This window comes from Melitaea cinxia, chromosome 13 (assembly GCF_905220565.1).
Source record: "Melitaea cinxia chromosome 13, ilMelCinx1.1, whole genome shotgun sequence".
In the NCBI taxonomy this organism is placed as follows: Eukaryota; Metazoa; Arthropoda; class Insecta; order Lepidoptera; family Nymphalidae; genus Melitaea; species Melitaea cinxia.
Genome location: NC_059406.1, coordinates 6,049,593 through 6,070,570, shown reverse-complemented (window position 1 = coordinate 6,070,570; position 20,978 = coordinate 6,049,593). Strand labels below are relative to the sequence as shown.

At 32.5% G+C, this 20,978-nt stretch overlaps 1 protein-coding gene across 1 annotated transcript; it reads right to left on the bottom strand.

Annotated features, from left to right (window-relative positions):
* Nucleotides 1–10,771: 10,771 nt before the first annotated feature.
* On the bottom strand, nucleotides 10,772–20,652 carry LOC123658819 (microfibrillar-associated protein 1). The gene is made up of 9 exons (XM_045594118.1): nucleotides 20,504–20,652; nucleotides 16,922–17,115; nucleotides 16,300–16,511; nucleotides 15,327–15,439; nucleotides 14,053–14,234; nucleotides 13,496–13,620; nucleotides 12,246–12,389; nucleotides 11,716–11,812; nucleotides 10,772–11,001 (listed from the first exon to the last, which is right to left on the bottom strand). Exons 1-9 carry the CDS (start codon nucleotides 20,574–20,576, stop codon nucleotides 10,816–10,818), a joined length of 1,326 nt encoding a protein of 441 aa, XP_045450074.1. The 5' UTR covers nucleotides 20,577–20,652; the 3' UTR covers nucleotides 10,772–10,815.
* Nucleotides 20,653–20,978: the final 326 nt, after the last annotated feature.

Sequence of the window (20,978 nt, the reverse complement as noted above, 5' to 3'; positions counted from 1 at the left end):
ATGAGGCAGGGAGGTAGATTATAGTTAGTTGACGTCCGCTAAGAACGGATTTTGCGATATTCCACCGCTAAGAGGGTTTAATTAGGGTTGATAGTTTGTATGAAACATATACAGCCTGAAAATAAAACTAAAAATGTGGTGTATAGAGAGGTTTTATAAAAATAACTATTAAATTATACTAAATTGTGCGTTTTAAAAAGTTACTCAGTTTGATAAGCATTTCAAGTGACTGAAATAAAAAAATAATTTGCGTTAAACATCTTAATAGTAATGCATATCTTCATAACCACGCGGACGTAGTCGCAGGCGACAGTTAGTGTATTATAAAACAAAATCCCCAAAAGTATATGTGAAAGATTCCTTCAAAATCTACTGAACGGATTTTTATGCGATTTCACCAACGGAGAGAGGGCTTGGAGAGAAAGGTTTACGGAACGGCTAAGCCGATTTCGATAATAGTTTCACTGGAAGTTTGCCGGGAAAACTTTGTGACACACTGATTTCTACGCGGGCGAAGCCGCGGGCACAGCTAGTATATATATATATATATATAGTTATATATATATATATATATATATATATATATATATATATATATATATATATATATATATATATATATATAACTTGGGGATAACTTCGTCATTTATGAACCGATTTTGATATTTTTTTGTTGGAAAGGCCATGGTACCATGAAATCTGGATCTAATGATGGAATCCCAGAGAAATCGAGGGGAACCCTCGAAAATCGTAGTGACGACTAGTTAGCTCCTCACAGCAGGCTTGACATTTGGCTGGGCGACCGAACTGAAAAAAATGTGATACTAAAACCGTAAGAAAAATATATAACGGAAGTGACGTAATATCAGTCACACGTGTATAATATGACGTTTGTAAAACTAAAATATTACTAGTAAACTTTTTTTTAAATTATTTATGTAATTTTATACTGTCGACAAAAATAAATAAAGACGTGTTTTTTTTATTTCACTTAGTTTGAATTATTATTATTATTATTTTGTTTGATTTATTTTATTTTACGGTATTTGTTATTTTATAACATACTAAATTTCCTAAATACTTTTATGTACTTAATTAAAAACCAATCAATAAAATTAATAATTGTGTTTGCTCGCAAACGAAAAAAAACCGACTTCAATTACATCGACGAGTAATACAACGTAGATCGACGAAAAAATAGTCAAATAACTACGCATTATTAAAGATTATTCAAAAAGTAGTTATCAGATCTCGATAAATTTTATATGTGACCACATGATAAACATCAGCTTTCGATTAAATTAAAAATTATCAAAATCGATACACCCAGTAAAAAGTTTTTGCGGATTTTCGAGAGTTTCCCTAGATTCCTCTGGGATTCCATCATCAGATCCTGGTTTCCTTTTCATGGTACCAAACTAGGGATATCTTCTTTCCAACGAAAAAAGAATCATCAAAATCGGTGCATCCAGTAAAAAGTTATGTGGTATAATACAACGTAGATCGACGAAAAAAGCGTCAAGTAAAAACGCATTATTAGATATAACTCGAAAAGTTATTATTAGATCTCAAATAAATTTAAATGGGACCAATTGACACACACCACCTTTCGATTAAAAAAAAAATTGTCGAAATCGGTCCACATGGTCAAAAGTTCTGATGTAACATACATAAAAAAAAATACAGTCGAATTGAGAACCTCCTCCTTTTTTGGAAGTCGGTTAAAAAAATCAAAAACTAGAAAATATATATAAAATTCAACATATTATTTCAAATTGTGTTGTCTCTATACTATCCGAAGGAACTTCGTTCCTACCTGGTGTCCCATGACACCACATATTTCGTCTACTTACGTTGTATTACTTGTCGATATAATTGAAGTCGGTTTTTTTTTTCATTTCCTAGCAAACACAATTATTAAAAAAAAGTTGAAATTTTTTTCATAATGAAACAACTTTTTCGGTTTTATCGCGGTTTATTTGATTTTTTACATGCCGGACGTTTCAGATACTTTACAGCAAACATGCTGACGGGAGTCCTCCAGTTATATCCGAAAAAGTTGTTTCATTATAATGAGTGAAATTCTCGTAAGAATTTGAAAACAATATATTCAAAATTTGACCAAAATTATACAAACTCATTCCTAGCTTGAATTTTATAAGTAATAGTCCACCAGTAAGAACTACTAATTGAGTTAGTTTGAATAAATAACTTTTCTAAGCATTAATAATTATGTATTTAAAATTTTAAAATTAAAACATGTTCTTTCCTAGTTTTTAATGTCTTAGCTGGGAAAGTTGGGCAAACTATTAAATCAAGACGATGAATTGCATGTTTTAATAGACTAGGATGTTAATTATCTATCCAAATAAATAAAATGGGAATGTCTTTTTGTAATACTAAAAATAACCGCTTTTTTCTAAATGCATATGTATCGCTTCAGCCTGTAATATCCCACTACTGGGTATAGGCCTCTTTCCCCGTGTAGGAGAAGGACCAGAACTTAATCCACCACGCTGCTCCAATGCGGGTTGGCGGATATATTCCCTACTATGAGTAACGATCGCTATCAGGTGTACATGATAACAAGCGGGACCGACGGCTTAACGTGCTCTCCGAGGCACGGTGGGGAGACCCACTAGGACTGCACAAACACCCAGACCACGGCAAACACCTGTATGGCCAATACAAATGTTTGTCATGTGCGTGGATCGAACCCGCAACCGCCAGCGCAGCAGGTACAATCCATGACTGTGACCGCTGCGCCAACGCGGCGTCACAAATGCATATGCATATGTATGTATATGTGCATTTGTGACGCCGTGTTGGCGCAGTTAGTATATCAAATGCATATGTATGTACATTTAAAAAAATAACATTTTTTATAATTTTTGTCTGTCTGTCTGATAGTTTGTCCCGGCTTATCTCTCGGACGGCTCGACCGATTTTGACGGTACTTTCACTGGCAGATAGCTGGTGTAATAGAAAGTAACTTAGGCTACTTTTATTTTAGAAATTTATTTATTTTGCAACTCTGCGAACTGAACAAATATTTTTTTTTGGAAATTCCACGTGGACGAAGTCGCGGGCACAACTAGTTATTTAATCAAATTAATTGACACATCAAATCAACAAGATCAAAATTAAACAGAAAAACAACAAATCAAACTGGCAATTTTTTTTTAAACATTTCTAATAATTCTTTCACCACATTGTCGTACATTGTCGTTTTTTAAATGTTAGTTTTCAAATACCGAAAAATCAATTAATTTTAATGGAATGATAATATAGTCCACAATGTTGTAATGTTGTGATAAAATTGTCTTTCCTGATAAATTAAATTGAACCAAAATAGAAAAATTATACATTTAATTGTAAATAAAAACAAACGTTCACAAAATCTTTTACTCCCTATGGAGGCTGGATTTCACAAAAGAGACTGGCCAAATAGACGAAATCGAATCATAAAAGGATCAAATTTCATCAAACGAAATATGAGTGTTGAAGCAATCACTTTCATCGCAGAGATATTTCTGCCCGAGTAGCGCCGTTATTTTTATTATTCACATTACATTCCATTCAAATGGTCTTCTCCTAACCTTCTTGATAAGGGTTGAGTGTATCATGTTCGTAGAAAAAACATTTTTAATACTATTACTATTTTTTTTTTAATTATTATATCAGTGTCTGTAGTGATTGTGATAATTATTATATTACAGGGTAATAAGCAGGTATACATTTACAGATATATATGGATATATTTTCCTCGAATACTTTTTTTTCATTATTTTATTGCTTTTTTTTTCAATTTTCCTTAAAAATTCAAATAGTTTTCAACAACTAGAGTAAACGGAACTAACGAAGTTGAAACAGAAAATAGCAATAACTCGTTAGTGTTTTTGTTCACTATATTTCAAAAATAAAATATCAAAAATGTACGAAAACTCTTTGTAACATTGTATTGTAATAGTCGAAATAGTCCTCTGATGGCCAAATGTCTCATCTTTTTAGAAGAAGGCATACCATATTGTTCCACTACAGGTTGGAAGAATTAGGTGTTTGTTGTTGTTTATGTGTAATTATGGTAATTTAAAATTATCTCATTACTTCTAAATAAGTAATAAAAATAATTTGTGCACAACATTTTGTGTTAAAAATAGAACAATACAGTGTATATTTTATTAAAAAGTGTAAAAAGGCTCAAAATGTGCCTCGAACTGAAACTGTACTTACTGAAACTGAAACTTTACTTACTCAAAAATATAGTACGAAAACTAAATCTTTTACGCGTGTTTTTAAATCTGAATAATATTTCACAACCCCTTGGTTGTGTGGATGTGATGAAAGCCATAAATGATTTCCGTGTCTGGTATTTGGAGATGTTTTCCGTGTCTGGTATTTAGAGCTGGCGACAGTGGTGGTGAATCTGCATGGACGCAATGGATTTTCTATACAAATAAATAAATGGTAAGCTCTAGTTTTTCGTTCATTTTTTGTGAACCCCCTTCAAAAAATGTCACGAGCCGCCTCTGTATATAAGGCCCGAATAAAATATAAATAAAAAATCTATCTTCTAAACTAAAAAGTTCTAAAAAATCTATTCATATAAAGTACCTACTAAAGTAAATGGATATTATATTTTCATCTAAGATATAAAAGGCCAAAGAAAACCTTCATATAAATTACGAGCAAAAATTATAGGAGGTGTTAACATTTTCCCAGGGAAGCGACTTTTCGCATTTGTATTTAAATTAACTTTATTGTGACTCCGAAACACAAATTTGTGATCATGAAATACTTAAGACTTTGGTACTTCAAGTTTTATAGCCCAACCCGTCAACAAATTTATTTTATTTAAAAGGTTAGACGAACAAAAATAGAACTTCGCAAAAGTCAAGTTAAAAAGTAATATTATAAGGATACACTTGGGTGTATACTTTATCAGTCGAAGTGTAGTTAAAGATATTTTATTACACACTATGGACAAATAGATACAATATGCTGAAGAAGAGTTTAGAATGTAGTGGCTTGTTTTATTGTATAATTTTTTATCTTTTTGTTTTTTTTTTCCTTTACATGTATATCGTCAGCTATTAAATGGAATTATAAAGTAACGGTAAAAATTAAAGTAGTTTTTAATAAGTACCGCCTCCAAGATGTTACAAACTGATATTTTCATATTAAGAAAGCTTACAAACTTTATCATACATCTCAAGTAAGCTTACAAACCTGTTTATGTAGACATTCGATAGGTATGAGAAGTGAAAATCAATTTTGAAATTTAGTACGTCTTTAAGAACGACGAGATTTTTTAAGTATTAAATTTATATTAGGTCCTTACATATAAAATTTGCGTTCTGACGTACTGGCCACTTTGATCTCAAATATATCCTTCTATGACTGTTACTTACTCCTTACAAATTCCAAATTCAAATTTACAGCTATTTACCGACAGCAAACCGACAAACGCGCTTAAACTTCTGCGTTACATTACACAACCGACACAATAATTAAGGAATTTTAAATCGAATAATTGATGAAAAGTGGATCATGTACGATAATCAGAATTGCTCATCTCAATGGCTGAACCCTCGCTTTAATTAGGCTCGCTAGATCCAGCCTAATCCTGCCGCAGCGCGTACAAAACATTATATATAAACTTCTCGTGTCACAATGTTAGTTACAATACTCCTCCGAAACGACTGGACTAATTTTTATGAAGTTTTATGAGCATATCGGGTAGGTCTGAGAATCGGCCAACATCTATTTTTCATACAGCTAAGTTATAGGGCTAAGGGTTAATAATATATATGGCAAAACAACGTTTGCGGAGTCAGCTAGTCTTATATAAATAAAAATGAATGTTGCTAAGCGCATAACTCGACAATGACTCGACCAATTCGGCTAACTTACTTTTTTGTATGTTCCTGAAAGCCCACAGAAGGTTTCAATACAAAAAATAATATAGAAAGTTAAAAGAATGTGTATGTTTTTACTATTAACTTTTGACAGAACGAAGTCTGTCCGGGCAACTAGTTTCAAATATAAAAAAACATATGATAACTAGCAAAGAAATTTAATTAATAATTATTCGTTGACATTTGAAACTTAACGAATGCAATTTTATCGATTACAGTAGATACACTTTGTCGTAAGATTGTAAGTACTTTATCTTTTAAGATTAGGTAAGTGGTCCTGATCCATTACTCTGACCATAGATTATACACTTATATCTGGCAAGTTTGCATACTTATTAAAACTGAAAAAGTAGGAACTACTAAGCTTTTTGATACTTAAGAGTAAAAACAAAAATGAAATAAATGTAAATGTTATACAATACTTAATCTAATTCTATTTAGCTTGACTCGGCTTGTCTTCTTAGCTACTAATAAAACGGTGCGTTCACACTTTCCTACAAATATTTCATAACAGCTGTCTGGGGACAAAAACTTTTATACTCTACCCACGCTGCTCGCATTTATGCTTTTGAAACTTTATTTCTGTACGTAAGACGCATTTACAATTCCAGAGGCCTCGCAATCTATGAAACAATTTTTACCACAATTTAAATTATTATTTAGAAAATAATGCATACATTTTTCAACTTATTTCAGTAATTTTCAATTTATATATGAAAAATCTAAAAAAACCCAGGGACGGAACTACCTAAAATTATGTGTAAATAAATCAATTGACAACAAGTTTAATAATTAATAGGCCTCGAATGGTATTAACCCATAAACTTACGTTCCGGCCCTGGATATATCGAACTCATGTCGACACATAGTTTTATGCGATATATCTTCCAAACGTAAATCAGCTTTATTAACCGACTTCCAAAAAAGGAGGAGGTTTTCGAAGGAATTCGACTGTATTTTTTTTACGTATGTTACTTCAGAACTTGACTGGGTGGACCGATTTTGATAAAAAAATTATTAATCGAAAGGTGGTGTGTGTCATTTGGCCCCACTTAAATTTATTTGAGATCTAACAACAACTTTTCGAGTTATATCTAATTATGCGTTTTTACTTGACAATTTTTTGGTCAACCTACGTTGTATTATACCGCATAACTTTTATTGGGTATACCGATTTTGATGATTTTTAATTTAATCGAAAGCTGATGTTTATCTTGTGGTCACATTTAAATTTAATCGAGATCTGATAACAGCTTTTTGAGTAATCTTTGATAACGTCTACCTACGTTCTATAACTTGTCGGTGTAATTGAAGTCGGTTTTTTTTTTTGTTTGCGAGCATACACAATTATAGTTAATCTCGTCCTTTTTATGGAAAGGCTGCGAATATCAAAGTTTTTAACGATAAACTGCGAATATCAAAGTTTTAAACTTAAAACATTTTAAGTAGCCGTTTGGATCTAAATCGTGATCAATCTAGAGTTACTGTAAGGCCACTTAAACGAACCCGCTCACTAGTTTGCATAATGTAGATAACTTATCTCTGAGAATATTAGCTACAAGATTAGCTTCGCTTTTATTCCTGTTTAATTCAATTAAACCTTCAGGCTCGTGAAACAGTATTTAAAGCAGGATGTTAAAACTTTTGTACAAAAATTAGGCAAAACAAAATTTAAAATATCCTTATCGAATTATAATGTAACCGTATAACTTTCTATATACATACGTAATGGTACTAAATTTTATTTTTAACTTACTACAAAAAAAGGAGGAAGATATCAATTCGACTGTATTTTTTTATGTATATCACCTCAGAACTTTCAATTTCGCTCGAGTTGCTAGTTCTCAATAGGTAGGTACTAATAACAAAATTCTTCAAAGGATATCAACAGCAAAGGGTTGGGTACAATTTAATTAATTATCTCTGTTAATTGAAAGTATTATCTATAGTACCTGGGTGACCGAGCTTAGCTCGGTATTTTTAGTAAATCGTGTTTTTTGGAATTCATATTTAAATTCGAATTACATATTTATAAAATATGAATAATATATTTTTTAAAATAACGAGTGCAATTAAAAAAAAAGGAAAAAAATAATTGATCAGGGACATTGGGATTTGAACCATGATCTCCTCGGTTGATCCCGACCGGCCGATTTCCCACCGAGCTATTACAACTTTAATGACAGTTGCGAAATTTACCTTCCTATTCTAACGATATTGTAGCTATTTTTTCACTCCCTAAAAACAGGGATAAAACGTCATTTTCTAAAAATGAATCCTAGTTAGATGGATTTATCTCCCCCGAAACCTCCTATATACTAAATTTTATGGAAATCGTTGGAGCCGTTTCCGAGATTCAGATTATATATATATATACAAGAATTGCTCGTTTAATAGTATAAGATTTAGGTACAAAACATATTGATGATTCGAAAAACGAGGTTATTTATTTAAAATCCATGCAAATAAATATTTTTAATATCATATTCATGCAAATAAAATTAAAAAATAAACACGTTAATGGTGTTTATAATAATAATGAGAAAAATGTCTGTTTTTTTTTAATGAAAAACTAACACTATAAAACTAGCGTTTGTTTATCTGACTGATGATAAAAGTTTACTAATTTTTTTTTTAATTGAAATTGAATTTTCAAAGCATCAAGGAGGAAAACATAACAATCAGTTTGTACCATAGAGCCAAATTTTTTTAAGCGTAGGTACATTATTTACTTTTACCTTTCTTAAAGGGTTTTAATCCTATCCAATTTTCAATTAATTACATTTATAATAATTAGTTAGGTAACCTTATGACTCATATGTAATTACTAAACTTTACTCCATGAAAAATCATTAGCTACGAAGTTAGTAATATATATCCACCAGTACCTATCTATACTTATCTACATTGTACACGTTAAAATATTTTTTGCACAATTATTGTAACTTCGCTAAGGGCCTATTTTACCAGTTTGGTTAATGCTATTTGAACAGTAGTTGATTCATTATTTTTTACTATCGAATTCTCCTAAATTTATTAGTTAAAAAACGTAATATCTATTTGAAAGATTTTTTATTTACAGCAGCTTGTTATGAAATTTAGTGGCATAATGTTAAATTCCGAGCGTTGATTACAAATCCGGTGCACGAATGAACGCTGAAGGATTTTGTTACACCATTATATTTAAATTTTAAAGTAACATAAAAATTATGCCTACTAATAAAAAAGAAATATGCAAAAAAGTTTTGTGACATATCAATCAAACGTTCACTCCTGGTGTATTCTTAAAAATACATATATAATCACACGTTATAACTAATTACTGAAATTTTTATATAGTATAATTCATTACAAGTGTGGAAAGGCTGTCATTGCAAACAGTTCCGACAAATGTCTTGACAGTCGACTATCGTACTGAACGACTATTTTTAATACAGTTGCGAAAAAATGAAGCAATTCAATAAAGTAATAAAAAGAAAATTTCTGAAAAATGGCGCCAACCGTAGAATATAAGCAAAGTTTTTTTTTTCACCCATTCTGGTAGGCAAAGGGAACTATGCCCATACAGCCAAGTCTTCAGTAGAAGTTTTTTATTGATATGAAATGAAAATGAAATGAGATGAAATTAAATGAAACCTATTAACTCATTCAATCAAATCATTAAATCTGATATTTAAACAAATTAGTAGCTTCTTTTTAGAAATATACGTATTTGCATGAATCATAAAAACTTCTATGAATTTTTTTAGTAAAAACTTCATGGTTTTTTTTTTTATAGACATTATTTTGACAGTTGGGAAAGAGAACGCACGAGTTCGGGAAAGGTAAAAAAAAAGCACGAGTATGTAATAGACCACATCCCGAACGCTATACGTCCCTGCAATACGCCACTTTTTGAGCAACTTTATTAAAAAGTACCTATATTACAAGTTATTTTCTGAAAATTTACCCCGATGTATATCGAATAGAGATCGATATCATTTTGTTGCCTAGTAGGTAAATGCCAAGTACGGAAATTGTGATGCTAACTCTAGTAAGTCTAGTGTGAGCATTTCAGAGTTTATTTTGGGGTTCCGTACTTTCGTACTTCCGATCTACGGATCTGATACAATATCTTCCCCCCATTCTACATGAAATTGGCAATATCATTTGGTCTATTCTAGCACTGTAGAAGCTATATATAGTATTTATAGCATACTTATAGCAATAAATGAATGAATGAATGAAGTTAGAATTAATGGTGAAAAACCACGATCCGGTAGACTTTTTGAATTTAATTTTTACTTCTAAGCAATGCGATAAGACTGTATAGTACGAATTTTTACTTAATAACAAAAAAATTATACGACTAGGTCAGCAAATAAGCGTACGGCTCACCTGATGGTAAGCGATTACCGTAGCTTATAGATACCAGCAACACTAGAAGCATTGCAAGCACGTTGCCGGCCCTACCCCCAATTCCCCCGAGGAGCTCTGGTCACTTTACTCACCAACAAGAACACAATAATTTTTTAACATTATTATTACATACGACATATGTACATTTTTAATAATATTATTACATATGACTAGCCCGTTGGCGCAGTTTGTAGTGCTTTCTGTTCTGCGGGTTGCGGGTTCCATTCCCACCTGAGTCTGGGTGTAATATAATATTTGTATTTATATTTGTATTATTTCTATGCATTTTTATCAAAGAAAAATTGTTATAACAGACGGCTGTTACCTGTAACACAAGCATTAAGTTGCTTACAATAGGAACAGACGACCGTGTGTGTATGTTATATGATATTTATTTATTTATTTATTATTTTCTTTCCTCTTTTATTTTTTAAATGGAACAAAAAATACAAGGATACAAGTGTTAAAATTTTATTTATACGTTAAAACGGTGGTTTATTTACACATTATGCTTTCGTTTAGCCGACGGCCTCTCAAAGACTTGCTTCATTCCTCCTCGGAAGTTAGCGAGCCGCGCCGCTGAACCTTCGTTACTCCAAGCCGAGTCAAATTCTGTAGTGTCTTGATCTACCAAATGCGTATATTTTGTTCTTCCTGATCTACCGAACTTCTTAACTTGCATAACCTAAAATAATAAAATTTATTTAAAAGAAAAGTAATAAAAATTTATCTGGTTGAGGCACCCTCTCTCACTCACACTATATATTATATCAGATCTGATAGATTCTTATAACTCGATATGAGAATTTTTTTCATAGGGATTCTTGTTCGTGTCGTCTGACTATTAACATTACTAATGTTTGAGTATTAATGTTAGAATTTGTATTCATTGACATATTGTTATCGAGTGTAACGTTTAAGTTATTGATAAAAGTGCTGTAAAATTAAAGTGATTATTTTGTATACAAAATAGTTTTCTTATGAAACGAATTATCAAACGAATAGAAGAAGAAAGAAAACGAACATGATTATATTGAGGATAGTGACGTCATATTGCTAACATCACTTTATTAAGAAGCCTACTTTAGATAACCTTCTTCGTTATATATATACTGCACCAAGGCGGGGCGGGAATCGAACCCACAACACTGAAGCGCAGAGAAGGGTTACCACATAAAAATGAAGAACATTTTTATCCTATATATTTTATATTCTCAAACTACTTTTCCTCACAACAAAAAAAACATAATTTATATACCAATAGTTTTACAATCAATTAGGATCTTTAATGTAAAAAAAGTAAGTTCTCAAAACTCAATAAAAAAAATTCGAATTCGTTTCAGTATTATTAATAATTATATATAAATAGCTTGTTACACAAATAAACGAAACAACAAACCTTTGGTAAAACAGTCTTATCAAAGTGATCGTCTAATGTTGGTCCCGAGAAATCTTGCTTGAACACTTCATCCTCCTTATCCAAGTAGAAAGCACCTCTGAGAAATAAATTAATTAATTAACTAAATAAATAAATAAATTTAATAAGAAGTAACTACAAAACTAAAATAGGTTAATTACCTACTAATCTATAACCTGCTAATATACACCCAGACCACGGCAAACACCTGTATGGCCAATACAAATGTTTGTCATGTGCGGGGATCGAACCCGCAACAGTACCAGTAATATGACCGTTTCGCCAACGTGTCGTCAAAATTAATATATTTGTATGAAATAAACCTAAATACACGTAGAAAAGTTTACCTATGTTTGTATATGTATTTACGTTTCTTTCATGCAAAACATTTTAATACTAAAATCCATTAATAGTTTTTCATTAATTGGAAAAAAAGTTCAAAATTAAAAATTTACTTACTATTTTCTGCTATTGATTATCACTCTATTTACTTATACATAATTAAAACATACCTGTGATAATACTTCTGCAGAAACTTATATTTGCCCTTAACGGACTTGTTGGTAACGACCTTGGGGTTGATTCGCTGTTCGACGCGTCTCTCTTCCTCAGTCATATTGCGCAAGCGCTCTATCGCCAACAATTCTTTCTCTATCCTGCAATGAGTATTAATCGTAATTTTAGTCCAGTAATCTCCTCCAATCCACAAAACCTTAACAACTAGACTTATCACCTAGATTTCTATATACTAATACGTGAAGTAAAAACTTTGTACCCCTTTTTACGAAAATTGCACAGACAGAGTATGAAATTTCGCACACTTAGTTTATATAGGGAAGGAGTACAGAAATTTACCATACTAAAGATATTGTAGCCATTTTTTCATTGCCTAAAAACAGGGATAAACGACATTTTCTAAAAATAAATCCTAGCTATATCGATTTATCTCCCTCGAAATCCCGTCGTTGGAGCCATTTCCGAGATTCAGATTATATATATATAGAAGAATTGCTCGTTTAATAGTATTAGATAGATTATAATTATCACTTTAGATATATCATATAAGAAATAAAGATTCTAATCTAATATATAAAATTCTCGTGTCGCGGTGTTTACAGTTAAACTCCTCCGAAACGGCTTGACCGATTCTCATGAAATTTTGTGTGCACATCGAGTAGGGCTGAGAATCGAACATCTATTTTTCATACCCTTAAGTTGTAGGGCGGGGATTAAGGGGGATAATAAGATATATGGCAAAACAACGTTTGCGGGGTCAGCTAGTGTTATATAAAGAAATGAATCATTTCTTTCAAATCAATAAACTCTGAAACTACAATTTTTCTTTTGCTCTTAGAAAGTTATATTGTGCAGAAATGAACATTGAAAAAATCAGAATAATTATGTTACTGTTGGCTAAAATACCCTTTAAATAAAAATAAATCAAAATCGTTGGCAACTGCATTACCTAAATGTACATCAATTTACTGAATTTCTACATTATGGTTCTACATTTTGATTAGGTTTTTATTGCATAATAATTTTTTTTGTGTTTAGCCTCATGTTCTCTCTGCGTGTACAGATTCCGATTATTCTTAATCGATTTACATTCGTAAGCTAGAACTGTTGTGTGCTTCCGTTTAAATTCGAGCGAGATCTGGCAAGTAAAGTTTGAGGTGTCCATAATAATGTGTATTGTTACTTGTCGGTGTAAATCGGATTCAACACAATTTTTAATTAAATTATAGAATGAAAAAGTTCTTACGCCTCTCTCTCCTCCTTGTCGCGTTTAATTCGTTTCATTTCACGCAACTTCCACGCTTCATACTCGAGCTCGTCGTTTTCATCGTCCGTACACACGTCGTTGATGTTACCTTCTTTGTGTTCCGACTGTAAAGGATTTTCGATAAGAAAAAATTAATAAATACGTCTAACATACACACACCGTCGTCAGATTTTTATTAACGTGGGATTTTTTCCTGTGTCCCGGTCCAGAAAACATACACACAACACAAACGACCAGACTACGACAAACATCTATCTAGCGGGAATCGAACCCATGACCGCCAGTGCCACAGCCAGTGCTGTGACTGCTGTGTCAACTGACAATAAATCTAACTAGTCAAATTAGTCCTTCTAATGTTCTCTATTTTTGTCTAGTCTGCAGTTGGACCTACTTTTTTACCAATGGAATAATATTTAAAAAAATTTACTCATTTTTACGTTATAACACAAAATTAAACACAAAATTTTAAAAAAAGAGTTACAGATTTTAAATAACATGTGAAACGAATGCAAGTCTCTAGTATACAATGAACGAACCTGTGTATTTCTCTGTTCAGAGCGAATGGTCTCCTCGACCAACTTCAACGCTTCTCTTCTCCTTTCTTCTTTTTCCTTCCTAGCTTCTGACTCCTCTTTCTTCTGTTGCTTCTGTTTACGTTCCCGCTCCGCTACAGTCATTCTATCAGAGGCCCTTACAAACACAGGTTTCACCCTAGGTCCTGAAAATATAAATAAAAAGACATTATAATGTTTAAAAAACGAAATATATGGTAACATTATAAGGTTTAGCCTTATAATGTTACCATATATTTCGTTTATTTCGTTTATTATGTGTTTATTTTCGTTCGAGTTTGTTTGACAGAACGTGCTAATAATTAACTAATTATTTGTTTAATCGAAGGTAATTCCATTCTATTTACAGCTGAAACAACACTGAAGTGGGCTGATTTTCCGAAACGCTACAAGAGAGAATTAAAGAATTTGCATGTTAGACGTTGCAGTATAGTTACAGCAACCATAATATGTTGTGGTACATTTTTACATTTCCCAGTCAAAGAACATAAGCTGTACGCATACTTTATTGACATAACGTCAGTCAATTGGGAAATTAAATCATTGTGGGTTTAGAGCTGTTTTACATAGAGTACTCAGATTATGTACTAATAACTAATATAACATAATAACTCAGTGTGCTACCAACTGACAAAAATATGCTTGTATATTACTTTGATATTTCCTCAAAACTCAAGTATCCTTAACTGAAACTAAAAGATAATTTGTAATAATTTAATATCTGTAACCATAATCAATATAATTTAATTTCAAATATTCGTATCCATCTCCGTATCCGAAATTACACATCCAAAAATTTCTGATTCAAACAGCGTTGATAATATATTTGCCGTGCCAGAGAAATAAGACACGCGATTAGAACTAAGGGGTCATTCAAGTATTAAGTAAACACATGGGGGCCGGGGGGTCTAGATAGTGTTTACGTCACCAATATTACCAATATTTACGTAAGCACAGGGTGGAGAGGGTAGGGTTTGCTGACTTTCTCTGACAAGGGGGGAGGGGGTTAAAAATTACTAAAATTCGTACGTAATACTTGAATAACCCCTAAGAAAGAAATCTTAAAAATACTTAACCAAAATTTAATCGACTCGAAAGCGACCGATAGCATGAAACTCGTGACAGAAAAATTAGGGAAAAAAATCAATAATTTAAAATAACTGGATGCTTACTGTTAAAACTGTTTCTGTACATTACCGTGACGTCTTAGTTAGTTTATAAGCACAAATTTCAATAACCTGTATCCTCTTCACTGTCTGTGTACTCGGTGTCGGATGAGCCGCTCTCCTCTCTGTCACCATCCAACATTTCTTCATCATCATCTCTTCCAAGGACCTCCTTTTCAGCCTCACTGAAAAAATTAAACACAAGAGACTTAAAACTTCCACAATTTATCATTCGTTTATAAACTTAAAAAATATATTATTATCATCATCATCATCATCATCATCATCACATCAGCCTATCGCAGTCCACTACTGAATATAAGCCTCCACAAGTTCGAGCCAAAAATGGCGTGAACTCATGAGTTTTGCCCATCGTCACCACGCTGGGCAGGCGGATTGGTGACCGCAGGGCTGACTTTATCGCACCGAAGACGCTGCTGCCCGTCTTCGGCCTGTGTATTCCAAAGCTAGTTGCTGGATGGTTATCCCACCATCTGTCGGCTAAAAATATATTTATTTGGAAAATCCAAAACTGCACGCCTCCACACACTTCTATAAAAGTATTGTTTGCAGCTTATACTTAGCACCGCTCTACTGGCTTGTTTAGGAACTATAATACTAAGCGTTATGGATAATTATATATTATTAACATTTTTCAAAACTTGATATAGTTATGATTGCAACTTTTTTAAATAACTAGGTGAGCAAGCAAGTGTGGGGTTCGTTTTATGGTAAACGATTACCATGGCCAATAGACGCCTGCAACACCAGAAACATCGCAAGCGCGTTGCCGACCCTACCTCGATACTCTGAGGAGCTCTGGTCCCCTTACTCACCAAAGGAACACAACGATACTTGAAAACAGTGTTATTTAGTTGTGATCTTCTGTAAGGTCGTAGTACTTGGTACCAGTGGAGCTGCTCTAGATTTTGACCAGAATATTTCCTGCTGTGCCCCACCTCAGCTAGGTTAACTAAATATGATTAATAAATCATAACTATATCAAAAGTAAATATTAAAAATTATGATTTTTATTTAAACTTACCGTGCAGCAAGTTTAGCTTTAACAGCCTGGCGACGTCTTTCAATTTCTTCCTCATCCAGTTCATCCTCACTCTCCGAACTGTGTCTTGCTTCCTCTTCACTAGATTCTGACTCTTGTTCAGGCTCAGCGTCAATGATCTCTGGTTTGTGTTCAGCGCGACGTGGAGGCGAGTGAGCCGCGACACGTAAACGACGAAGACGGGGATCATCTTTCTGTAATTTTATAAAAACTTAGTTAAAATAATTGTCCGTGTTCAACTAAATGTCTGATCTAATCCAAAAATCTTATTACATTAGAAAACTTGTTTCAACCTATTAAGGATAGGTACAGACTAAAGAAATATTACACTATGATGCATAGAAGCGGTGAAATAAAAAAGAAGTTTAAAACGCAAAAAAATTTAAGGAACTAACATGCCATATTATATTTTAACTTTACTAGATATAGGGAAAGATCACCTCACCTTACATTAAAAAAACAAATGATCCCTTTCCTATTAATAATAAATGTATTTCAAAAAAAATAAACCTAAATCTTATTACACTTACATCTTACTAAATTACTAAGCAGTAACAAAAAACTAATCTTATAATGCATTGAAATTAATAATGAAAAAAATTACTTCAGTATCAGAATCACTCTGCAGGTCTTCTTTTCGGCTGATTATTTGAGCTATTTGATGTCTACGTTCTGGTCTTTGCTGTTCTATAAAATCTTCCGCGTCAGATTCTTCTGAGGATGAAACACCTTGAGCGTAATCTGGCTTCTTACCAGATATGTATCTTTGCACTTTCACTTTTTGCATAGATATTTCACCTGAAAAAGTTAAGAAATTTCATTATTGTTTGTATTGTCAAATGAAATAGAACAAATTTAAATAATAATTGGTAATTAAATAAAATCCATTATTATTTAAAAATGCTTCTAGTAGTACTTTGTGTCTAACTTTATTCTTGGGACTAAGTTCCTTGTCGCATTTTTTTTATTAACTAGGTCGCCAAACAAGCCTACTGCTCACTTGATGGTAAGCGATTACCGTAGCTTATAGACGCCTACAACACCAGAAGCAACGCAAGCGCGTAGCCGACCCTATCTCCAATCCCTCAGGAGCTCTGGTCATCTTACTCACCAACAGGAACACAATACTGCTTGAAAACAGTATTATTTAGCTGTGGTCTTCTGTAAGGTCGAGGTACTACACCAGTTGGGCTGTACCATATTTTGAGCAGGAAATTTCCTGCTGTGCCCTACCTCAGTTGAATGGAATGGGAGCAAGATCGAAAAAAGCATAACAAGACTTTTTCTCAACACTACTCGCTAAAGTATGAAGTTAGATCTTAAACATATGAGTTGTATTTTATTTACCACACACCAATTATTACCATTACTCTGATTAAAAATGATGATTTTTTTTTTTTTTTATAACATACACGGTTGTCTATTCCTATGATAAACAACTTAATGCTTGTGGTACAGGTAACAGCCGACTGTTATAACTATTTTTTTTATAAGTATACATAGAAATAATACATATATAAATATATAAATACAAATATTACACCCAGACTCAGGCGGGAATCGAACCCGCAACCCGACAGAAAGCACACTAAACTAACGGGCTAGTCACGCAAAATAGGCGCAAAGTCGTCGAGTTGCGGAAACCAGCCCGTGTTAACCATAACGGGCTAGTCAAATAAATTATAAATCTTATTAATAAATATTAATAAGATTATAATATTAATCTTATTAATAAATGTTAAATATATCTTAATTTTTGTTTATTTTTATAATAAACAATATTTTTTAGTTCTAAAACTGAAAAATTATAATTAATAAAATATCATTTATAGGTCCTAAATCATTATTTGTTAATAACTTAATTATCTTCTATCATTCAGTGATTAATTTATCATTGTTTTTTTTTTTTTACTATTTATTCCACGTACAGCTTTGTTCTTTTTACATATACTCTTTACATTAAATCATTACATAAAAATAAAACTATTTTATTAGAAGTTTATTAATTGAACACTGTTAACTTGATATTTTACAATATAAATAATGACAGTACAGCAAATGTCTAACATAAAGTTAGAGGGACTTTGTTCCGACAGGGGGTCCACAGACCACACACACCGTTTTTTTTTTTTTTTCATAAGGCAAATTACATCATATTAAATATATATTCTGCATAGAACAGATAGCAAGAGAGTAGTTCATTAGTATATAACTTATAAATTTAGTTTAATGGCCTGCATGCTGCTAAATAAATTCGTTAATTCCATCTGAGCGATTTGTCAATTTAAACCAGCTTGACAACTACTGGTTTTCCCTGATGTAAGGATCCCTAGCCAGCCTTATTAAAGCCAATACTAAATAATATTTATAATAGTATTTACTACATATATAATCATAACCCATGCAGCCACCGCTGTCCTGTCAAAAGGCATTAGGGATTGCAACATCCGTATTCTGTCGGACAGCATGTACTTAAAGCACTAGGGAGTAATTCGACCAACTCTAGTCTTATATACGAATGTCATCAAACCCTGGAAGTATTAGCCTCACATAATGAGGTAATCCTCCAGTGGATAAAAGGACATAGTGGATCGCACGGAAACGATGCTACCGACGAGCTTGCAAGACAGGGGTCCAGTACAAAGGTTGCCGGCCCAACCATTCTACTACCGCTACCATTTGGACAACTGGGCTCGTGGGTAAGCCAACGTACACGTGCAAATCACAATGCCCTTTGGGCAAACCAAACCGGCTGTAGACAGTCCAAATTGATACTCACGGAAGTATCACCGCACCTAGCATGCCGACTGCTCAGTCTTAACCGCCTGGACATCAGAATAGTTGTTGGCACGATTACCGGCCACATGGCACTTAATCACCACCTATTCATCATGAATGCAACAGACAGCCCTCTTTGCAGGGGCTGTCCGGCTGCTGAATAGACAGCCGCCCATGTAATCCTGAAATGCGAGGGAGTGGACGCACACCGGGCTACCATCCTTAAGGAAGCGCTCCGAGAAGTCTGTGAACGCCCCAGGAAGCTTCTGAGCTTCTGGAAGGAGCTGGGCTGGCTGAACTAGTCAGCCCTCTTTTCACGCATAATGAACCACCTTTGCGTCTAAATGCGGAAAACCGAGCCCAATACAATACATATATAATCTTGCATCAAATTATATGCAAAAGGTTTCATATCCTTTTTGCATTGATTTAAAAAAAAAACCCCAGATACACAGAAAGCCAAAAAAGTTAATCAGCCAGGAAAAAGCATCAATAATTTAAGGAAAAAAAATCAAGATGTTAAAAAAAACATTTCACTGAAGGATACATTAAAAGTTTTAAAGAAAAGATTTAAATTAGACTCAAATTTGTCAGGACCTCTCCACCTTTATAAACTAAACTGAATTTGTTTATAGATAATCTACCAGATATCTACCAGAACAGTTACCAGAAACTGCATACTATTACTGTACTTATACATAATGTTTAAATCCTAAAATTATAATACATAAGTATTTTTTGTAAGTAAATTGTTAGTTTTCAACTAAGTAGTGTCTTAAAATACTAAGTTAATGTATAAAAAATAGAAAGTGTAAAAATATACTCGATTCCACTTCATGCCTTGTCCTACAGGCAAACTTCAGTCATAAAATCTTATTACTTTTTGTACACTTTGTGCTTTTTAAATAGAACTTTAAATTATGTGTGTAAGGTTGAATTTCTAAAAAAGTATGTCTATATCATGACCAAAAGGTCTTATGTTTATTTGGAGAGTCTTAAGTGTTACTTTTTTATAAAACTGTGCATCTAGGGTCTTTTTATAAATCAATGCCTTTTTAGTCCAAACTTTAAAAAATTTAAATATAAAATTGTTAACTAATATAATATAATGATTGTAATGTAAGATTTTATTTTTGTTTACAAGTTTATTTTTTATTGTATCGTTTTCCTGTTTTATACTGATTGATGTTTGTCATTATTGAGATATGTATCAGAACTGTTTCTTTTTTCTGTGATGTATATTTATATTGCAATTATTTGTTTTAAGGTTTAATCATATCATATGGCAGTACTTATAATAAAAAAGTAATTTCTACGTTATAATCACTACACACAATATATATTACCTGTGTAACAAACTTAAATGTTCTAACATTAAACACATAAATTAACAAATTACAAATCTAACCTTTTTCATTTCGAACAGGTACAGCACCTGCTGTACTCTGTATTCCGATCGGCTGTGCAGGTAATACATTCATCTTCAGTTACTTGTTGTTGAACTTGTGTTTTATAAAACTAACAAAACTAGACAAATTTTGTCTTTTCTGTAAAAAGAACTGTTAATAACTGTTGCTATTAATCGTATCTTCAAATATGGTCATTATGGTCCTATTTAAAAATAAATCACAACATACAATATCCTCAAGAAATATACAATTCGTGAATTTTTACACTTCCAGGTTTACACTGTACAAGTTAATAATTAATTATCGACTCTGAAATTCTGAATAACAGCAAAAGCAATTTGTCATTGTCAATTGTCAAAATCAAAAGTGAATCGTGAACTGTATTGCCAGTACGCTTGCTTTGAATTACATGATGCGCGATGTCTTTAAGAGTTTAAGCACGGTTTTTTCCTACATCGATACCTTACAAATACA